The 23,179-nt window shown below is 40.5% G+C and overlaps 1 protein-coding gene across 1 annotated transcript in view; it reads right to left on the reverse strand.

Annotated features, from left to right (window-relative positions):
* The window catches only part of SLC10A7 (solute carrier family 10 member 7), a 345,341-nt gene that overhangs the window by 102,414 nt on the left and 219,748 nt on the right, over positions 1–23,179 (reverse strand). The window contains exon 6 of the mRNA XM_082258940.1: positions 710–745. Within this exon, the coding sequence (XP_082115066.1) occupies positions 710–745 (36 nt within the window). The remainder of the gene's footprint in view (positions 1–709; positions 746–23,179) is intronic.

Genomic DNA, 23,179 nt, shown 5'->3' on the forward strand with positions numbered 1-23,179 from the left:
GCATACTGTTAGGTTCATTTGGCTGGTAATAAAACAGGTTAATTCGGTTGGTAAGCAAACTGGTTGGTGAATTGAGCTGGGAATTTTTTCCGGTTTTGTCTCGCAGATATAGTGAATGCAGGGTCCTGGGTTTAATAACACTTTAATGAAGGAGAGAAAATGGGAAACCCAATGGCTCAACTGCAACAATAATAAACTCCATCAACATAGGGACAAGGTGCTTCGGGATGTGGGGGGGGGGCGCAGAGCTCGTTCCCCCCCTCCCCCTACTTCTTGACCTGCCAGGCTGCATGCTTAGATAAGGGTCTGGTATAGATTTTGGGGGGGGGGGGGGGATAGAATAACGTTTTTAAGCTGCAAAAAAAAAAAAAATAGTTTGGCGCTGGTAAAAGCAGCTGTAAAAATGTCCTGTGTGCATGAGCACTCAAAACCCTATGTTTGCTTTGCAAAATATTTACTTCTAGTTGCCCTGTATTTCAAATAGTGGACACACGTTGGTGTTTGGTTTTTCCCATCTGTGGAAGTTCCACATATCACGAAGACTTCAAATACAAGAGCCAAAGCTCGACACCAGTAAAGTAGAAAAGGTCTATTTCCAGGCCTCTGTAAATTCTACAATTTAGGATACATTGCTTTGAAGTTTTTTATCTTTATATATGTACTCTATATATTAATTAGTGAAGAAGTTAAAAGGAAGAAGGATACTCACAAACAGAAGTAGCAGCAGCGGAGTCACTACAATACCCTGGAAATAGAATATGAAAAGGTTAATAATCATGATCGATTTCATAAAAATATGTTAAACATCACACAGAAATAATTTCAAAGGATATTTTAAGTAATATTTTTGTTAATATGGATAGCTTTTAATATGGCATGTGTATCCTGTGCAATGCAGATTGTGATTTTATAGGACAATGAGTGCCAGTATAGAAAAGGAAGTACATAGGAGCCCTGGCACAAACCGTAAGCTTCTGTTGGCTTTCCTACAGCGTCTATAATACTATAATGAAGTGCTCTGTATAACAGAATGTTTCATGAAACTGAACGCTAGAACAACTTGCTTCTACCCGCCAAGACCCTTCTATAAATGGATTGCAAAGTCTTTCAGCAACCCATGGCTTCCCTCTGGTTCAGCGAATCAGCTGCGCTAGCTGATCAGTGTATTCTGACAGCGGAGTCGCCCCACTATCAGAATACAATGGCACACCGCTGATCACTGCTGGCCGATGAAATGAAAATTAACTGTCTATGGGCAGCCTTAGTGCAATGCATTTAAAAAATGGAATAATGCAAACATGTGAACCAGCTGTAAAAAAACAAAACAAATGTCTCTATAAAATGAGCTACGCAAGTAGCACTTGGTAGCCATGATATTAGCAATGATTTTTTTTCCCCCCTTCCATTAGCTGAACTGGATGGACTTTGTGTCTTTTTTCAACCAGACTAACTAGAACTATGATCACAAATGGTTCCAGTTGAGGGTAATAGATCTCTCCTACATACAACTTGCTACAAGGAGGCCATTTGCTCCGTCTGTTTAATCAAAGTTTTATCGATTGCTACGCTTAGAAATGAATTACTAGCGATTTCCGTAGTATGACTGAGATGCTAAAAATCATCCATGAAGGGGTAGCCTTACAGAGAGGACTTGTCCGTTCATTACCTTGCACAGAACAAGATTTGTTGGTGTCAGATCTCTGCAATACGGAAACCGCTTGTTAAATTGTTACAGTGGGAGTAAACTCCCATGCATAGTTTGTACCTATAAGTAGGCCTATAATAAGGCTCATCTATAGGTAGTGGAAATATCTCCTAAACATGTACGTTTAGGAGATTTTTACTGTAACAGCAGCTGGTGACATCACCGGCGCATGCGCTCTTAACGAACGACCACCCGGCCGTTCCTTAAGAATCCTGTGCAGTAAATGGCAGCTCCCACACGAATGTGCGAGAAGGACATTATAGCGTCTCCGCCACTCACACAGCCAGAGTCTGCGAACCCGGAAGACTGATTGAAGATGGAAGCCTTGTCAGCTGTGACAGTGCGCTGTGCGCTGGAAGGCTGCGTTCTAAGATAAGTTTCACATAATGTGCTAGTATGCGATGTGTACTACCACATTATAGCTTTACCTTGCAGGTTAAAAAAAACACACAGCCGTTTACTACCTCTTTAATGGAGGTGCTCTGACAGTTATCCTTAGAAGTTATCCTTATCCTTAGGGGTTGGCTTACTAAAGGCAAATAGACTGTGCACTTTGCACTCATTTTCCCCAGAGCTTAGTGAATGTGGTAAAGCTTCACTTTGAAAAGAATATCAAATCAGGTGCAAGGAAATAGAAAGAAAAAAAAACTGCATTTATGCTTGCACATGATTGAATGATAGAAATCAGTTGATTTGCCTTCAGTAGGTAAACCTCAATTGTGATCTATGGCACTACCAGTTTTCTCAGCTAGGCTGGCCTCTGAAAAAGGCTGAGACTTTACCAAAGTGAGCGCACCTGAAAACATTCGAAAATGGCAACAGCAAAAAAATGAAGGCCTAAAAACATCTTCTCCAGTGGGATCAGAAGCTATGGATACTTTATGTAAATCTGGACTGGACATTCACTCACAGTTCTTAGGACTTCCCTGCTTCTTCCCACTTTACACACTTTCTTTTTGGCCAGTAAGTCAACTCAAAGTTGGGAACCCATAAGAAACAGGCTAGCTTTTTACACTGCAGGGAAATGTTCACATTTGAAAAAAAAAACAAGAGTTCCTGAGGTGCTAGGGAAGAAGTTTGAACTAATATGCAGGGTCCACTAGGTGCCTGTATTTTATTTCTGCAGCCATTTTAGAAATATTATCAGAGGCGACAACTAAAGAGCTGATGACTAACATAATAAACAGCTTCCGTCTGTAAATACAGGCAAAGTTTACTATTCGCAGCAGCAATCTCTTTTAATACACGGGAACAAAACATGCAGATACATTTACTTTAGACTTTTACAAATAACTGCCCTGTGGGAAAGAATACTGTGGCTCTGCTATTACCCTTATTTCCCTGTGTTCAGTACAAACACCCTCCACCCCCTATCCAATAAGTAACCCACTTATTGGCTACATAGGTACAAAGAAGGATTATCTGGCTAGTAAAGCCAAAACTGGGCAAACCCGTGTTAGCTTTAAAAGTTTAAACAAGCTGGTAGGTTCGCTTTAAGCAAAAATGTATATGCACATGTTTGCAAAACCTGCAGGGTGAACCAGTTCATAACAAAAAAGATACAACATGTCAATTTAATGTAGAAATAGTGATACATGAATATTTAAAAAGTATGAAACAAGTGTTTCATCTGACTGCATTTCTTCTGTACCCAGGAGGCACCAGAGCCACACAGTTCTGTGCACATACTCTTCCACAGAGGCAACAGAACAACTATTAAACAAAGCTATACACAGCTCAAAGAGTTAAAAGCTTTGTAAGAAGCCTTGTCCGGCTCCGGTAAAGGCCCAGTGTCTTCGTGAGATATTACTCAGGGGAGAACCAAAGCTTTTAGGCCCCTTTCACACTTAAGGACCATTCATTTCATCAGTTCAGTCACATTTTTTTGTCATCAGTTTTTTTTTCAGTCAACATCAGTTTCACATCCGTTGTCATCCGTTTGTCATTCGTTGTCATCCGCTTTTTTATCTGTTTTCATCTGTTTTTCGTCCATCCCTTTTTTTAACTGATGAAAAAATAGGGCTTTGATCCGTTCAAAAAAAAAAACAGATGTTGACAGAAGCGGATGAAAACCAACGAAAGTGAATGATCATCCATTTACATCCGTTTTTCCATAAGAATGCATTGACGTCCGTTTTTCATCCATCAACGGATGGATAAAAAACAAACGAACAGTTTGTATGTGTGAAAGGGGGCTAATGCTGCCCATACACTATACGAAAAATTGTTCAAACTCATTTTGGAAAAACAAACACTCGTGAGAGTAAACGATAGTGCCATCATGTAATGACCGATAAAACATTCACAAACAGGTATACACAAACTAACACCGATCTGTATTCATTATTAAAATAAATACATGTATTTCTTTAAATACAAGCAGTAGAAACGCCTGGATTTGAGATCATTGTCTTGTAATCCCCTATACACCAGAACTCAGAATGGAAGCTGGTTAGGTGTGCTGCATGCTAATGTATTTACAAAGAACATGCTGGAAAGTGGCAAGAGCAGAGTTATGGCCCCCTTTAGTCTGATTTCCACTGGTCATAGATTGATAGAATTCTGAAGGAAAAGTCTTAAGAAAATAATGTTCTTAGCTGGTTTGTTCGTTTTTCTAATCATTAGTGGGTCAAATCGATGTTGGTTTTCGACTGCAGTGATGGGAAAACAAATGTTCTAAGAATGTTCTGAGAATTTTCATACAAATTTTTCCAAGCCTTTGTATTTCAGCTGTGTATTTTAGTCGCTTACTCAGAGTTTTGTCTTAATGCTATTAAAAAATAAACTTAATAATTCTAGTCTAGTGTCTGAGAAAGATTTGTTTTCTTAGGCAGGAAAAATGTCTTCATTGTCTTTTCATAATAAAAATAATAGTTTTTTTAAAAAACTATAATTTTTTTTTTTTGTAATTTTAGATATTCAGACTACATACTGTAAAAGTCAAAAGGTGAGCGAAAAATTGGAAATAAGAAGCATAAGCCTTCTGAGTATAAAATTGTTTTTTTTTTTACAAAAATCTATCCCATACAGTATAAGGATTCATACGGTTAACATTACAGAAAAAATAGGAATTCTAGCAGTACTCTTGGATCACATAGTGTTCCCACAACAAGAACAGAAAGACAGAGTGCATGTGGATATCTATTGAACACCAAGAACAGCAAAACACTTTACTTTATTCACTAAACCAGTGTATTTCCTACTGTCAGCAGCTTAAAAATGTTACCACAAACTGCCCAGAAATAATTCCTAGCCTATTTGTACAGTACCAACACAGTACGAGTTTTGAACATTATACACAAAGCAGTCACTCTTTTGATTTTTCATTCTTTCATCCAACATATATTCTCTCCATAAGGGAACATGCATTGTTCCAGCTTGATGATCATCTGCCGTGATCGTTCTATAATGGAAATCAAGGCTTCAATGAGCGCAGTTGCTTTTTTCATCACTCAAACTTTATACTAGTTTGAGGATATGAAGTATGATTTCACATGAGTTCACACACTGAACAGCCGATTATGTATTTAACAGTAATCAGAAAGTATGAGCTACCAAGAGCGTGCCATCATCCAAAAAACAGAAAAGCAGGTAAGACCAAAGACTCCATAGGAAATATCACACCGTCATAAAGTAGAGGTATATCTTGGATACATCAGAGATAAATTTATCCAATTGGAGATTAATACCTCAAGGGCCAACATATAGGGTCTGGGTCTTATTTATCAATATGTTGTTTAAGGTAGTGTGGCAGGTTTTGAATAAGAAAACCAATAGTAGATGCGGAGTGTATCTTGTGAAAGCTTAGTTGAGGAAAATCATCAGATAGAAGGTATGAGTGCCATTTAGTATAGAGGAAGTCCAGAACAAGGGCTCTACCATAACTAGTGACCTCCCAATAACCAAAGAGGAGGAAAAGAACATTCGCCAGGCCAGTAACCGCTCCCCAAATATGGAGTCTTTGGCCTTACCTGCTCCCTGTGTCCGCCCAAAGCCAACTTTATCCCTTGCGCTGTATTGAGAAGAATCTTCTTGTCTGCATTTGGTCCTGACGAAGCATAATGTGAAACGTGTTGACTTTTGAGCAGACGTATTCTCTCATATTTACATAATGTCTGATATGTAATTCAAGCTCATGCATGAACACTTGTTTACAAATATGTATTTACATGAGGGATAAATTAGAACCCTCTTTTGGGTCAGGTTTATTCCTGGTGTTTTTTACATATTCATGTTTTTAATGGAATTCAATAAATGTGCTCTTTTTACATAACTTCTTGATATTGAAGTCTATCCTATTATGTGCCCATAAAGTCCACCTTTGTGCCCAGTTGACTCTCACGACGGGCTGTTTTCTTTTTTGTATGTATACAAAAGTGTTAATTTTGTCAACGAAAATATTTTCGTCAACAAAATTACCGCTTTTTTAAAGTAGTGTTGGGTGGGGGGAAACCTGTGTAATAAAACTTGGCACAATCCCATTATTCAATACAAAGTGTATCTTAGGTCTCCCCACGAATGGGGAGATGAACACTGGAAAATGGAGATTTTAATATGCCCAAAAGTCAGTCACTACGTATCAGAATTAAAAAACAATACATATTTTATCATTTCATACAAAAATATTAAAAGGTTGCAAAAATACAAGAAACGGATATAAAATGATATTGTGTTGTACATGACACCATATGAAACAACCATCTGTATTATCTGTATTTTGGAAGGATCACGCAAGATATGGATCAAAGCATTTTGTTCAAAAGAAGGGTTTCTTCAGGATCCAATTTTGAACAGTATAGACAATGTTTTAGCTCTCGAAAATGAACCCCAAAAAAACATGTATCATAGGATATATTATATATGTACATCCACAAGGGATCTAAAGGATCCACTGATCCAAGGCAAAGCAATCACCCAGAAACATCAGATCAAAAGTGATCGATGAAATCGCCATCAGGGGAACCAACATCAAATCAGTCCGGTGACACAAGAAAGAAGAGGGGAGAAAAACGCCAGTAAAGTCAATCAGTCCTTCAACAGGAGGAAACAAGTGCCACAAAGACAAGCTCACAACATCCATCCATATTAGCGGAAGTCAGTTATGGGTAATACCTAAAAACAAAACTAAAGGATGACGATATGAGGATATAAAGTATGATTCTTTGGCCAACAGAAAGATGCAGGTGGTGAAAAGAAACCAGCTACAAAAGTGACCATGCAAACTCTGGTTACACATTTCCATTATTGAGCACACACTGAACAGCAGAATATGTATACAACAGTGTTAATTTTGTCGACGAAAACTAAAACAATTCAGATGACTAAGACTATAATGTAATTTTAGTCAAAGGGCAATGACTAAAACTAAATGGAAATTTGACTTCAAAACACTTAACTACCACAAGAAAAAAAATAGGGGGCATCTACTAAGCTGCTGAAAGAAAAAAAAAATTGTAAAAAGCCTTTACTTATTTTTTCTTAATATTTAATGTTGGACATATATTCAGGCAATATGTGCAATGGCATTACAGCTAGGGCTGGGCGATATGGCTGAAAACTGTATCACGATATCAGTGTTTCATATCGGTCGATATCGATATATATTGATATTTTTTATTACCCATTTAAAATAAGGACCCTAGGGTGAGAATGCAGGGCGGCGGGCATGGTGCAGGAGAATGCAGGGTACTGGCATGGTGCAGGAGAATGCAGGGTGACTGGCATGGTGCAGGAGAATAAAGGGTGACTGGCATGGTGCAGGAGAATGCAGGGTGGCTGGCATGGTGCAGGAGAATGCAGGGTGACTGGCATGGTGCAGGAGAATGCAGGGTGACTGGCATGGTGCAGGAGAATGCAGGGTGACTGGCATGGTACAAGAGGATCCGGGGTTGTGGGCATACTACAGGAGATGCAGTGCTGTAGGCATGGTACAGGTAGACCATGCCCGCAGCACTGCATCCCTTGTAGTATGCCCGCAGCCCTGCATAACGGCAGGTAGTGAAGCTGTTTCACTTACCTGTTCCAGAGGCGCCTTCGTTTTAAAAATGGCGCTGCCCGGCGCCGTTACGTCATCGCGCACGCGCCGTCACCGCTCGTGTAATTTCGGCTATTCCCGGCCTCTCCCGAGCGGCGGCGGCGCGTGCGCAATGACGTGTTAGCGCCGGGCGGCGCCATTTTTAAAAGTTTAAACCCGTCGGAGTGGACTTTGATTTATCGTGCAAGTTTCCTTATTGCTATCGAGCACGGGACTATCGCGATACCTATCGGTATCGTTTTATCGCCCAGCCCTAATTACAGCCAAGAGAGTTTACAGTTTTTTAATTTTTTTATTTTCACTTCTGGTTCATTTAGAAGGACGTTCTATATCTCAAAGGCCAAATTTATGTCTGTAGTGCATGTTCAAACCTTACAACCATAAATAACAACAACATGCCATTAGATTTTTACTCCAGAAGTATATAATGAGTATGACCATTTTAGATAATTGCTTAAATAATGCATTACAATTTAACTTAACCCATTCGATTTTAGTCAACTAAAATATACTGGAGATTTTAGTCAACTAATCTATGACAAACAATTCAGATGACTAAAATATGTCAAACTAAAATGTAATTTTGGTCAAAAGGCTATGACTAAAATTAAATCAAAATTTGATGTCAAAATTGACACCAGTATGCAAGCACCTGGGGTGTTGCCTGCTAACAGATCAGAAGTCAATTTAAAGTAGAAGTAAACCCTACTATCGTTTTCAGCCAAGGAAGCTGCCATCTTGGCCTCTATTTAATCTTCAACTGCCATGATGCTGCACATGTAATCAGTTATGAAACAAGCCATTGTATGTTGTGACAGTTTGGCTGGGAGCACAACCAATGTGAGTTACATTCCTGGCATGTGCCAGAAATGTAACTGTTTTTTAAACTGGTAAATCGATGGGTTTACTTTCGCTTTAATGTTCTCCAAAATTTCACAACCCTGGCTTCTTATCTGAATAATAGGTTTTTGTATATATATATTTTTTTTTTTTTGCAAATCCTAGATTCTCAATGTGCTTTATAATATAAATTGTGACAGTGTTAATGTGTATAGCAGACTCCTACCTCCTAAAGGCCATTAAACCAGTAAGAAGGTGCAGGTGATGGGAAATGGTTGAATACAAAGAAATACTGGATGACTTGACAATTGCCATTAAAGAAACAAACTAAAGCCTCTTTCACACGGGCACACCGCATGACGGAGTCCGATCTGCTCTGCGGGGGATCGATCCGCCGATCCCCGCTGAGCAGGCAGATGACAGCTCCATCTGCGCTCTGTGTGCAGAGACAGAGCTGTCAGATCCCCGCTGTCCTCTATGGGGAGATCGGATGAGAATGGACTGCCTGTCCGTTCTCATCTGATCCCATCCGATCCTCCAGACGGATGGAAAATAGGGCTTCCATCTGTCTGGATTTCACGGACAGGATCGGATCAGAGAGCAGCGGGTGTCAGCGGATATGTCTCCACTGACATCCGCTGCCCCATAGGGATGCATGGAGCATCCGATCAGGTCCGCCTGAAAAACTGACAGGCGGATCAGATCGGATCGCCCGTGTGAAAGGGCCCTAATATGTCAGTTATAACCTTGCGTATATACTTACTTGTCCTTTAGAAGATACTGTGCTTGTCCATATTTCATGTATTCTTTAAGTTAGCTTGGAGATAAACCAATGTCACACATTTTTAGGAATCTCTTGGTGTGATTTGGTTCCAGGCTTTTTCTTTCTCCCTTTGATAATTAATGTTTTTGTTAAAGGGGGGGGGGGGGGGTGGTGGTATGGGGCAGGGGGTATTTTTATATAGTACAGCTTCCCTTTTCATTGTAATCATCTAAAAAACTGTCTCATCTCCAGTGGGTTGAAGATCTTTTTAAAAACTTTAGGATATGGGCAACAAGGAAACAGACTGTTCACAATGTAAAGCAAATTCTGATTTTAATAAAAGGTGAGACAGCACTTTGAAGAGGAAGAAATCCAGCAGGGGTTGACATTAGCCAAAAGGAACAAGTTAAAGAACTGCAGAAAAGTGCTCATGAAAGGACAAGGTTTAGTTCCAGAACAAAAAGCTTTACAACTGCCTGCTCAGTTAGCTGTCAAGCTTTTACAGGCCAGATGAGGCCCTTAACAGAGTCATAGTTAAACTGAGGTCGACTGAGTAATTTTTAGGGAATACAACCATTGTAAAAGTGCTGTAAGCTACAACTAATGAAAATATGCTTCTCATTGCAACATTCTAATAGGATCAATCTAATTGGCTTGTTTGAGTCACCACACTTTTGACATTCTCAGTGCTCTTTGTACTGCATTACTGAACACATTGGATAAGTTTAATTCAGAATTGAGACAACCAAGTCACGTTACAATACTAAAACTAGGGATGCACCGATCTATCGGCTGCCAAAAATTATCGTCTGAAAATAGGGCTATCGCATTTTGCCAATATAAAAAAAAATAAAGGTCCAGATAATGACCGCCCAAAGATTTTCACAGGGCACTTGACTCAAAAACTGCATCAAAACTGCAGCGAGGGTGTATTTTTGCAGTGTTTTCAATGCATTTCAATTGGGGGGGGGGGGGGGATGGTTCGTTACAGTACAACGGAAGCGCAACGGACCAATGTAAAGGCAAACAGAGTTCGAAGGACGCATTTTTCTTGAGCTTTTTTTTTTTTAACGCAGAAGCGCTTCAAAAAGTATTAAAGTCCAATATAGTACAATTATATAAAAAAAAGTAATAATATATATATTTATATATATATATATATATATATATATATATATATATATATATAGACACACAGTGCCTTGCAAAAGTATTCGGCCCCCTTGAACTTTGCGACCTTTTGCCACATTTCAGGCTTCAAACAAAGATATAAAACTGTAATTTTTTGTGAAGAATCAACCACAAGTGGGACACAATCATGAAGTGGAATGAAATTTATTGGATATTTCAAACTTTTTTAACAAATAAAAAACTGAAAAATTGGGCGTGCAAAATTATTCAGCCCCCTTATGTTAATACTTTGTAGCGCCACTTTTTGCTGCGATTACAGCTGTAAGTCGCTTGGGGTATGTCTATCAGTTTTGCACATGGAGACACTGAAATTTTTGCCAATTCCTCCTTGCAAAACAGCTCGAGCTCAGTGAGGTTGGATGGAGAGCGTTTGTGAACAGCAGTTTTCAGTTCTTTTCACAGATTCTCGATTGGATTCAGGTCTGGACTTTGACTTGGCCATTCTAACACCTGGATATGCTTATTTGTGAACCATTCCATTTTAGATTTTGCTTTATGTTTTGGATCATTGTCTTGTTGGAAGACAAATCTCCGTCCCAGTCTCAGGTCTTTTGCAGACTCCATCAGGTTTTCTTCCAGAATGGTCCTGTATTTGGCTCCATCAACCTTCCCATCAATTTTAACCATCTTCCCTGTCCCTGCTGAAGAAAAGCAGGCCCAAACCATGATGCTGCCACCACCATGTTTGACAGTGGGGATGGTGTGTTCAGGGTGATGAGCTGTGTTGCTTTTTTATGCCAAGCATAACGTTTTGCATTGTTCCCAAAAAGTTTGATTTTGGTTTCATCTGACCAGAGCACCTTCTTCCACATGTTTGGTGTGTCTCCCAGGTGACTTGTGGCAAACTTTAAATGACACTTTTTATGGATATCTTTAAGAAATGGCTTTCTTCTTGCCACTCTTCCATAAAGGCCAGATTTGTGCAGTATACGACTGATTGTTGTCCTATGGACAGAGTCTCCCACCTCGGCTGTAGATCTCAGCAGTTCATCCAGAGTGATCATGGGCATCTTGGCTGCATCTCTGATCAGTCTTCTCCTTGTATGAAGTGAAAGTTTAGAGGGATGGCCAGGTCTTCGTAGATTTGCAGTGGTCTGATACTCCTTCCATTTCAATATTATCGCTTGCACAGTGCTCCTTGGGATGTTTAAAGCTTGGGAAATCTTTTTGTATCCAAATCCGGCTTTAAACTTCTGCACAACAGTATTTCGGACCTGCCTGCCTTGGGACATTGACACAATTCTAATCTTTTTGGCTCTATACACCACCACAATGGATTTGAAATTAAACAAACAAGATATGCTTTAATCGCAGACTTTCAGCTTTAATTTGAGGGTATTTACATTAAAATCAGGTGAAAGGTGTAGGAATTACAACAGTTTGTATTTATCCCTCTCACATTTTAAGGGACAAAAAGTAATGGGACAATTGGCTGCTCAGCTGTTCCATGGCCAGGTGTGTGTTATTCCCTCATTATCCCATTTACAAGGAGCAGATAAAAGGTCCAGAGTTAATTTCAAGTGTGCTATTTGCATTTGGATTCTGTTGCTGTCAACTCTCAATATGAGATCCAAAGAGCTGTCACTATCAGTGAAGCAAGCCATCATTAGGCTGAAAAAAAAAACAAACCCATCAGAGAGATAGCAAAAACATTAAGTGTGGCCAAATAAACTGTTTGGAACATCCTTAAAAAGAAAGAACACACCGGTGCGCTCAGCAACAATAAAAGACCCGGAAGACAACGGAAAAAAACTGTGGTGGATGACCAAATAATTCTTTCCCTGGTGAAGAAAACACCCTTCACAACAGTTGGCCAGATCAAGAACACTCTCCAGGAGGTAGGTGTATGTGTGTCAAAGTCAACAATCAAGAGAAGACTTCACCAGAGTGAATACAGAGGGTTCACCACAAGATGTAAACCATTGGTGAGCCTCAAAAACAGGAAGGCCAGATTAGAGTTTACCAAAGAACATCTAAAAAAGCCTTCACAGTTCTGCAACAACATCCTATGGACAGATGAGACCAAGATCAACATGTACCAGAGTGATGGGAAGAGAAGAGTATGGAGAAGGAAAGGAACTGCTCATGATCCAAAGCATACCACCTCATCAGTGAAGCATGGTGGTGGTAGTGTCTTGGCGTGGGCATGTATGGCTGCCAATGGAACTGGTTCTCTTGTATTTATTGATGATGTGACTGCTGACATAAGCAGCAGGATGAATTCTGAAGTGTTTCGGGCAATATCATCTGCTCATATTCAGCCAAATGCTTCAGAACTCATTGGACGGCGCTTCACACTGCAGATGGACAATGACCCAAAGCATACCCCGAAAGCAACCAAAGAGTTTTTTAAGGGAAAGAAGTGGAATGTTATGCAATGGCCAAGTCAATCACCTTACCTGAATCCGATTGAGCATGCATTTCACTTGCTGAAGACAAAACTGAAGAGAAAATGCCCCAAGAACAAGCAGGAACTGAAGACAGTTGCAGTAGAGGCCTGGCAGAGCATCACCAGGGATGAAACCCAGCATCTGGTGATGTCTATGCATTCCAGACTGTAATTGACTGCAAAGGATTTGCAACCAATTATTAAAAAGTGAAAGTTTGATTTATGATTGTTAATCTGTCCTATTATTTTTGGCCCCTAAAAAGTGGGAGGCAAATATACAAACTGTTGTAATTCCTACACCGTTCACCTGATTTGGATGTAAACACCCTCAAATTAAAGCACATCTTGTTTATTTAATTTCAAATCCATTGTGGTAGTGTATAGAGCCAGAAAGATTAGAATTGTGTCGATGTCCCAATATTTATGGACCTGACTGTATGTGAGGGGTGTACCTCCCTTTTGTGAGATACTGTAGATAAATTCTCTCAGACCGAGAGTCCAATCCAACAGTCCTTGAAGGAAATCTGCTTCAACCTTACAAAGTTGTACAGGATTCTCTCCTGTAGTGAAATTGCCTACTCTCATTTTACTGCACACTGAACTTCTCAAAGTGTGCATTATTAGAAGCTGCAGCAAGTCAGATAGAGCCTGCCTCATTTCTGGGCTGGAAGATAACCAGCACTATCTAGCCCTTTACCTCTGGCATATCTAGCACACAGGGCATCAGAAAGCTGCAGAGCCACTTCTAACACCAGGAAAAAGCAGCTGTAAAAACGTGCTTTTAGTAGCTTTTTCCATTGGCGTTATTGCACGTTTGGCCACGTCGGCTTTTAGCAGCGTTTTTTCTGCCTCCATTCAAAAGCAATGGTTGCCTAGGAGCCATCATTGATAAGGCCATTGATTTGAATGGAAGTCGCATCACAAGTCGGATCAGCATGATCCGACCTGTGGTGCGACTTACTCTCTGAGAATCTTGAGGGGGAACTCCACGCCAAAATGGGAAAAAAACAGAGTGAAGTCCCCCCCCCCAGGTTCGGGGAGAGAAGAGCGTAGGGGAGAGAAGAGCGGAGCAGAGGGCAAAAGAGCGGAGAAGACCAGATGAAGATTTTTTATTATTTACATACACTGCCTTTTATGGGGTGATTGACATAGGGAGGGGGTCCGGGATCTGAGGGGCCCTGTTGTTAAAGGGGGCTTCGAGATTCCGATAAGCCCCCTGCCCGCAGACCCCAACAACCACCGGCCAGGGTTGTCGGGAAGAGGACCTTGTCCTCATCAACATCGGAGCAATGTGTTTTGGGGTGGGGGTGCAGGCCTGGTATGGTCCAGGGGGGTTTTGCCACTCACTCATCCCCTCCCCTTTCCTGGCCTGCATGCTCAGAAAAAGGTTTGGTATGGATTTTGGTGGGGACCCCACGCCATTTTTTCAGGGTGTGGGGTTTGCCTCAAAATCCATAGCAGACACGAAGGGCCTGGTTTGGAACCTGGGGGGGACCCCCACGCTGTTTTTTTCCCCATTCCCATTCCCAAGATTCTCAGAACGCAAATCACACCACAAGTCGGATCATCCTGATCCGACTTGTGATGCGATTTCCATTCAAATCAATAGGCTCCCATAGGGAACTATTGATTTTCAAATAAAAAAAAAAAAATAATAATGTAGAACGTGGTTTAATGCTGTATAAGCAACGTTAATCAGCCTTTAGCATTGTCAGATGTTTTTACAGCTTGACGCTGCAGCTCCAGAACGCACTGGTCCTGGTTTTTTTTTGCAGCTTAAAAATGCCTATGCCACTTGGAGCTCTTAAAAGCCCTGTGTGTGCATGAGGCCATAGAATAACATGGAGGGGCATTTTTAAGCTGCAAAAAAAAAATAAGTCTGAAACTCCTAACAGCAGCTACAAAAATGCCCTGTGTGCATGGGGCCTTACTGTACCAGGACAGCAACTTCAATTTCTTGGATTTCAGTTCTTTCATTATGGATGGTTAGCATCTCATGTGGGCATTACCTAGGGCAGTCTATATGCAAATGCAGTCTTCCTAGGAAAGTGCACTCCTCCAGACTGATATAGATCCATCAAGACATTTTTATATTTGCATAACTCCCCCCAACAGCCAGCCCACTGCTTACATCAGGACTGAGGGCTCTTGAGAGGAGTACTACGGTAGGGTGCTGTTATGCTTTCAGGAAGCTATGTACAGCACCTTGCTGGCCTCTCCCACCACCCATAATCTACTTACATTGAATAGAGAAGAACAGAGACCTAGTGAGATAAGTCTAAAATAAAGTATTTAATGCAAACAAATATGTTTGAATTAAGAATGCAATGTGATAGCCAGACAACTAGAATTTTTAGGAGGAGAGGGCAACCCTCATATTTAGCACAGCCTCTATAATCTGGTTGTCCAGCACTGACCCCATAGTTTGTCCGATTCACATTCACTGTAGTTGGTTGTACCATATAAACAAGCACATATCTGGCAGTTATACCAAATGCTCAGACACCTTTCACAAACGGTGCAGTTGTGTTTGAATAAGTTTTCCACATTTGGCTATCCACTGAAAAAAATCAGCCTTGCAGATCAGATTGCACTATGTGCATCCAGCAGAACGAGAATGCAGAAGACAACTGACACATGTGCAATCAGCAAAGGAATGAACTTCCTTCAATAAATGATTATCTGTCCTTTTCAAAGCAAGGTCATCATCATCACAGTTTAAGTCATTTGCAAAGCTGAGCTTTCCAACAGAAACTGTGTCAGTGCAAAGAGGCTTCCTTCTCTGCCCTGCATGCTCTGGAACTTTCAGGAAATCCATTTACACCTCTGATGTGAAACTCTGCTGCAATGTATTGCTGAGATTTTAGCGGTGTTAAAAGAAGACTCTTTGCCTAAGCAGTGATAGAAAAATTGGAAATCAATCCATACAAATCTCTGCAAATGCATTTCCAAGACTTTACAAAACATTGTATTCTAATGTAAAATATTGATTTCGGATTGTCTTTGTTAGGTTAATAAGAAGTATTTCTGAGTGACTGTCAGTGGGAAGTGTTGGGAACATCCACTATGGTGAATACTGAGTCAGCCCTGCTAAAAGTCAAATGTGATAATTGGCCTGGAGTGGAAATTACCAATATAACTTTATAAAAGCTATTTATAGATATAAAAAGTCAAAGAGCCTGTAAATAAATCTGGCAATGTATGCAAATGAACAACTAGACTTATTTTATTATCTATATAGCAAGTCCAATTTCAAAAAACTTACATGTATACATATATTGTGCAAAGTATACGGTTACAGTGCCACTGCTACCAGATGTGGCGTTGAAATATGTGCAAAGGTCCAAGTGAAGAAAGCAGTCAGATATCCCAAGTGAGGCTAAAGATAGGCAAGCCATGACCATTTGTTATATTCTGCACAAAAAAAAAAATTTGTACAAGAAACAGTTGTAAAGGTTTAAAGAGAGTTTACTTGTCCATTATTCATATTTGTTCTTCCCGACTTCCTACTTGTGCCTGCAGGCTTCCTAAAAAAAGTTTAATTGCAAGGAGTACTTGTTTTGCTGATTTTTCAGACTTAATGACCCCCAGTTGAGAATCAAGAAAACATTTGCAACACTCTTCTGATGGTATGGTCCCTTTACAAAAAGTACTTTGTCTAATTCATGAAAGCCTTGGGACAGTTTCAGTAAGGCCTTGTGCATGCATAGTGCAGTGACCTGTGTGTTACTACGCTGGATGAAAGCAGATCACTGCTGAGACACACTAGGATTGATTTACAAAAACTGGATAATGCAATATATGGTGCAGCTATACATGGTAGCAAATCAGCTTCTAAATTCAGCTGGTTCAATTAAGCTTTGCAAAAAAAACGTGGAAGCTGACTGGTTTTGGAGCAGAGTTGAACTCGATTTTGCACTCTCCAGTAGTAAATCAACCCCATTGTCCTATTCATGCCTCAGTGCGCTCTAGAGGTACAATGCAATGAGCTGTGATAAAATGCATACATGCTGCATTTTATCGGTGTACAGGAAGGGATCATATGTCATTGTACAGCACTGCAACACACTACACAAAAGCGCACTAAGAGTATCAACATGAGACAGATTCAGCTAGTTCTTATTTGTGCCTAAAGGCCCGTACACACGTAGCGATTGTCGGCCGCAAATATTCGGCCGCCGAGCGATAGGCCGATTGTCGGCTTGTTAGTATGATGCTTCCGACAACCGACTGCGACTTTTCGGCCGAACAGAATCGGGTGTGCAGGCTATAAAATTTTTGTTGGCCGTCACCAGAACGGCCGATTGTTCACCAGTCAGTACAGAATTCGGCCGACTAACAGCAGATGAGCAAGACTGGGCATGCTCCGAGAAGAAAAAACACACGGAAAGTTAACCATCACATGGCACAGCACCAGACAAAAGATGGCCGATCGTTCGGCCGACATTCGGTACGTGTGTACGGGTCTTAAGATCAAATAAGTTGGTATAGAGAGAAAGGCAAAGCGGGCTGTTGTGTATTACTTTAATAATGTATTGTATATTTGTTTGATTGGTTATTAAGACGCAGACCACCAGCATCCTAGCAGCCAATGAAGCAGGGCTGAACATGGACAGTTGGCGCAGCCTGATAGGGAATTCTGAGAGACTTGTTCCCCATCAGGTCCACCTCGCTTGTGTTTTAACAATGAATGGCAGTGAGCAGATTTCATAGTTGCTCTTGGGCTGTCAAGCAGAAATGGATCTGTTCCATGCCAACCAATGTCATTTCTGAGGAAGGTTTATCTGAAGAGGAACAAGTTTTTCAACTTCTCTGTCAAGTTCCAGCTATTCAACAGCTCAACTTCTCAGGCAGGGAGCAACATTGAGCCAGTGTTACGGAGCTGCACAAAGGATGGAGTGTCTGCTATGGACACTCCAACCTCAGTACTGCACTCCACCAAGCCTTCTGTTGCAAATTCATATATCTGTTTGCCAAAAACATATAGAATAGGTCATGACAGTTAAAAGGTTAAAACACGTTCACAGCAATAAAAAGCCCAGAGCTTGTATTCATTTAAAGTGGGTAGATCTGCCCAAATAGGATAGAGTGCATCGTGCCCAGGTCCAGAAACATATCTCCATTGCTTCAAAGAGCTATACTATACTGTGCACATTGTTATAATGCAAAACAGGAGATTATACAACAGGTATGGCATCAGGGGACTATTAAATTTGATGAATCCACTTCATAGGTGTTACCAAACCTCTCCCACCTGACACTGTACAGAAGGTGCCTGATAAAGCCTTTACTGGAAAGACTGCAAAAATGGGGATGTTTTACAAATGCGGCTACCCCTTCTATATATCAGTTTGCTAAAAACATATAGAATAGGTCATGACAATTAAAAGGTTAAAAAAAGTTCAGAGCAATAGAAAGCTCTGAGCTTGTATTCATTTGAAGTGGCTTACTCTGCCCAAATGGTATAAAGTTCATCATGCCCAGGTCCAGAAACGCATCTCCGTTGCTTTAAAGAGCTGTACTATACTGTGCACATTGTTATAATACAAAACAGGAGATTATATGACAGGTATGGAATCAGGGGACTATTTCATTTGGTGGATCCACTTTATAGGTGCTACCAAACTTCTTCCACCAGACACTGTACAGAATGTGCCCGATGAAGCCTTTGCTGTAAAGACTGCAATCCATGGGGATCGCTTACAAATGCGGCTACCCCTCCTCCTTGTCTGTGAAGGTGACGGCACATTCTTATTACACTTACAAGCTCTATTCCAGTTTCTGAGGAGTTCCAAGTACCTGGTCCTGTTCCGGATGGCCTGTCAGAGATGACCCTCAACCTGCACATGGATTCATTGAGGCCTAATCTATGAATATTCTTGCAATAAGTTCCATGTATTTTCTAACCCATTTTACCACTAGTTACTGACTTGCTAATATTATTGCCAATGGATCTAGTTAACATGTGTTACTTGGCCTAATCTGCTGACTTCATCCTAGCTGAACCGCAGCCATTGAGACACAGTTTTCAGAGATCTGGTAAGTTTGACCCACACCCCTGGCCAGGTTAGATAAACTCACCCACTTTACGGTAGATGTCATGCAATAAGTGGGAAATAATTGGAGTTTGGTTCTTTTTCACTTTGCCTCTGACTCCACCACCATGCAGTATGCTAGGTCCTGGGTAGTATTGCCACCTCATCCCTTTAAACCAGGACACATGTTAATTACATAGGTTCTGTGGCTGATTAAGTTGGTAGTTAAACTCACTCAAGGTCTTATGTGCATTATATTAGCCTCAGGACCTGTGTAATTAATATGTGTCCTGGTTTAAAGGGATGAGGTGGCAATACTACCCAGGACCTAGCATACTGCATGGTGGTGGAGTCAGAGGCAAAGTGAAAAAGAACCAAACTCCAATTATTTCCCACTTATTGCATGACATCTACCGTAAAGTGGGTGAGTAAGAGAAAGGAGCATTCCACTTCACCCCCCCCCCCCCAAAAAAAACTTTTTTTTTTGTTTATCTTCGGCTGTCTTGACCCCTACTTCTCCCTTTCTTATTTCTTATTTCTTTCCTAGCCCCACTTTATACACACTCCAACTTACCCCTATGCCCTCATACTCCCCTCTACCAACTTTACACTTATCTCCATTAACCCCAACAAAACTAGAGAAAAACTACAGAGACATTAGTTGAGGAACTCTTGATCAGCAACACTTGTATACCAGCCTGCAAAGACACCTCACTGTAATAACAGATCTCAGCTACAAAAGGTCTCATGCAAGATAGACTGCTACAGAGAAAGTGCTGATCAAACTATACTTTTATAACAGTCATGTACTTGTATCTGAATACTGAATAAGTAGCCTCAATTACTATGGAAGTTGTATATGTACTCTTGTCCATAGGTATGCAAGCTTATTCTTCAGCTGTATTCCTTAATGTTTGTCCCCCTACACAAAACAATGTATAGAAAACAATATTATATGGACATATATGAACAAGCATGCATGCAATATGTTCTGTTTAGTTACTAAATGGTGTACTTCTGCATTTTCTGATTTTGTGTATTCAGTGCATATGCAGTTTATGGGTTCAAATTTAATTATTTAACATAAAGTGGCATATTTCAAACAAAGCATGTTTTAGTATCATTATTTATGACACAAATGCCTTGTATACTACATTTGTATTTTTTATTAGTGTGAAATACTTTTGCTGTACTTTAAAGAACACTCCTCTTGGCCACCAGGCTGTGCTATGGGGCTTTAGAAATCTTACTTTCTGCAAGTGATGACTTTTCACAGCCTCAAATATTTTTCATTATTTTAACGGAAATGTTTGGCATGCATTTTAAAAATATTTACATTAATTTTATAGTCGCGGTTTCAAATGCAAGAACTTTAAACTAAACAAATACAAATCTGCAGCCAGCAAAAATATAGTGGCAGCAATAATTACCTGTAAAATAATAATTTTCACAAACACTTAGGCTCCGTTCACATGTGGGCGTTTTGGGGCGTTTTTGGGGCGTTTTTCTGCTCTAGGATCAGCTCTCAAAACGCCCAACAAGACAAATCCTATTCATTTCAATGGCCCCTGTTCACATCTGAGCGTTTTGACGCTGTATACAAAACGCCCAACGCTCAAAAAAGTACATGAGCTTCTTTTTGGGCAGATTACAGGCGTTTTCCATTGATCTCTATTCAATCTAAAAACGCCTGCACAAAAATCGCGGTAAAAATCGCGGTAAAATCGCGGTAAAAACGCCGCAAAAATCGCGGTAAAATCGCGGTAAAAAACGCGCGAAAAACGCTACGCTCAGGTGTGAATGTAGCCTTAGGCCTCTTTCACACGGGCGTTCCGTATGTCCGTATATCACCCCATCCGTTTGCGGGTGATATACGGACATAATGCATGTTGATGGGATTGCGGATGTCAGTGGATGACCATCTGCTGACATCCGATTTGCGTCCTTTCAGTTCTGTTCCGTTTTTTGGAACGGAACAGAACCCTATTTTTATTCCGTTTAAAAAAAAGGAAAGGACGCAAAATCGAATGTCAGCGGTGTCATCTGCTGACATCGGCAATCCCATAGACATACATTATGTCCGTATATCATCCGCAAACGGATGGGATGATATGCAGACATGCGGACCGAATGACACAAGTGTCATCCGTGTCCGTAAAAAAAAAAAAAAGTGCCGGAGCGGATCGCGATACGGTCCGCTCCATGTGAAAGAGGCCTTACTTCTATTTTGTATAAGATTGCTGTCACACGTTTAAATATTATAGTAATATTCTGTACAGCATTAAACTACACAGAGGGCTCAGGTATAAACGGATTAAATCTAGTTATTTCCAAGTTATCACTTTGCCAAGTTAAACTTACACTTTCCTACTGTTACAAAAAAAAAAAACAAACATGATAAAGCCCTGGTTCAGATTGATGCTACGTCACTTGAGGTAGCAGGATTTCAAAGTAGCAGGTCAGCACGATTTCAGGTGCTACTTGAAAGACATCAGTGTTGGCTTCGTGCACAGATGTCTATTGAACTCACACCTGAAATCAGCAAAAATAGTGCAGGAACTACTTGTGAAAATCGGTGCAGCGTCACACCAATTGGAACAGTGCCATTGCCAGCAATAGGCTGCGACTTGTCATATCGCATTAAAAATCGATCACTCCAATGTGAACGAGGGCTTAGAGGTATCATTTTGGAAAGTAAAATGATCACTTGCTAGAACAAAGAAGGCTGAGTATATAGGTGGATCATAATATCCACAAATTCCAGATGTTTTTGCAGAGATCAAGGAACTCCACAATGGAAGTCTTAAAGTGGTTCTAAAGACTGAATTTTTTTATTTTTTACCATGATGCATTCTAGGCATCAAGGTAAAATTACCTCTGTATGCAAGCAGCACCACCCAGCCCCACCTAATACTTACCTATGCTCCCTCTTGATCCAGCAACGTGCATGAGAGCATCAGATCTCTTGGGACTCTCCCTCCCTCCTCATTGGCTGAGACAGTAGAGGGATCAATTGGCTCCTGTTACTGTCAATCACAGCCAGTGAGCCAATGAGAAAATAGAGGGGGAGGGGTCGAGCTGCGGATAGCAGCTCGGGAGTTCACCTGCTTGCTCTGGGGCCACTTGACAGGAGGGAGGGGACAGGAGTGCCGGCGGGGAAGCCGAGAAAAGGAGGATCAGGGCTGCTCTGTGCAAAACTGCAGCACAGAGCAAGTAAGTATGACAAGTTTATTTATTTATTTTTTTTAATTAATTTAAAGTGATACTAAACAGAGAAGTGTTGATTGCCCTCATTAATTCCCATAAATCATATACAATACATTAATCCACTGTTTTTTTTTTTTTTAATCCTCTAAGTACTTTATTCCTGCAGCGCTTTTGTGTGGTCACATGATCTTTCCCTGCTCTTTGGCATCTGCAGGTAAAGATCTTTAGGAGAGGCTTCTATTACTCTGCTGATGTATGTGTGAGTCTGTGTCTGCACAGCCCTGATTGGTGCTGTGCCAGTCATATGAATAAAAAAAAACGTTTCAAAAGAGCAATTTAAATTGGATCATAAATATCAAATAACGTTTTTACAGCTCCCTATAAGTCTTTAACATCAGATGTGTATTTTTTGTGCATTAATATGGTGTGGACAAAGATGATTGACACTAGCTTTTTTATTTTGCTCATATGGCATCTGCATACATTTTTTTCTTTTTTACTTCATAGGTTTCAGTAATTACATTAGATAGTTTTAATATAAATCAGTATTACATCTAAGCTGTATATGCCCAATTGTGTGACTCTATAGTCACAAGGGCTGAACAGATAAGAAAAAGGAGGAAATTAAGCGCTTAGAAGGTATCTGAAATTGTGCATGCTCTGTAGAGAACACCACAATGTCAGCCTGCGATGGGGACACAGAAGATGAGAGGGACAGTTGAAGGCAGGATCAATCGGGTATATTTCACTCTACACAAAACAAAGGCTTTGTGGGTATGTAGCATTTAATAAGTCTTTCATAGTCTGAATTTACAAAGGAGGGTTATAACCCCTGTCAGATTTTTTTTCCCCACCCTCTGTGTCTCATTGTAGAGATTTCCCTTTACTTCTTGTCTCATAGCCAAACAGGAAGTGAGAGGAAATTTCTGTAAAGTAGGGGAATTCTTTGGGGACCCCCTAGGTCCCTAGAACTAGTGTCCCCATTGAAAGATTTCCCCTCTATTACTTTTCTGGG

The sequence above is a fragment of the Pelophylax lessonae genome, assembly GCF_965119305.1.
Source record: "Pelophylax lessonae genome assembly, chromosome: 1".
NCBI classification, from domain to species: Eukaryota; Metazoa; Chordata; class Amphibia; order Anura; family Ranidae; genus Pelophylax; species Pelophylax lessonae.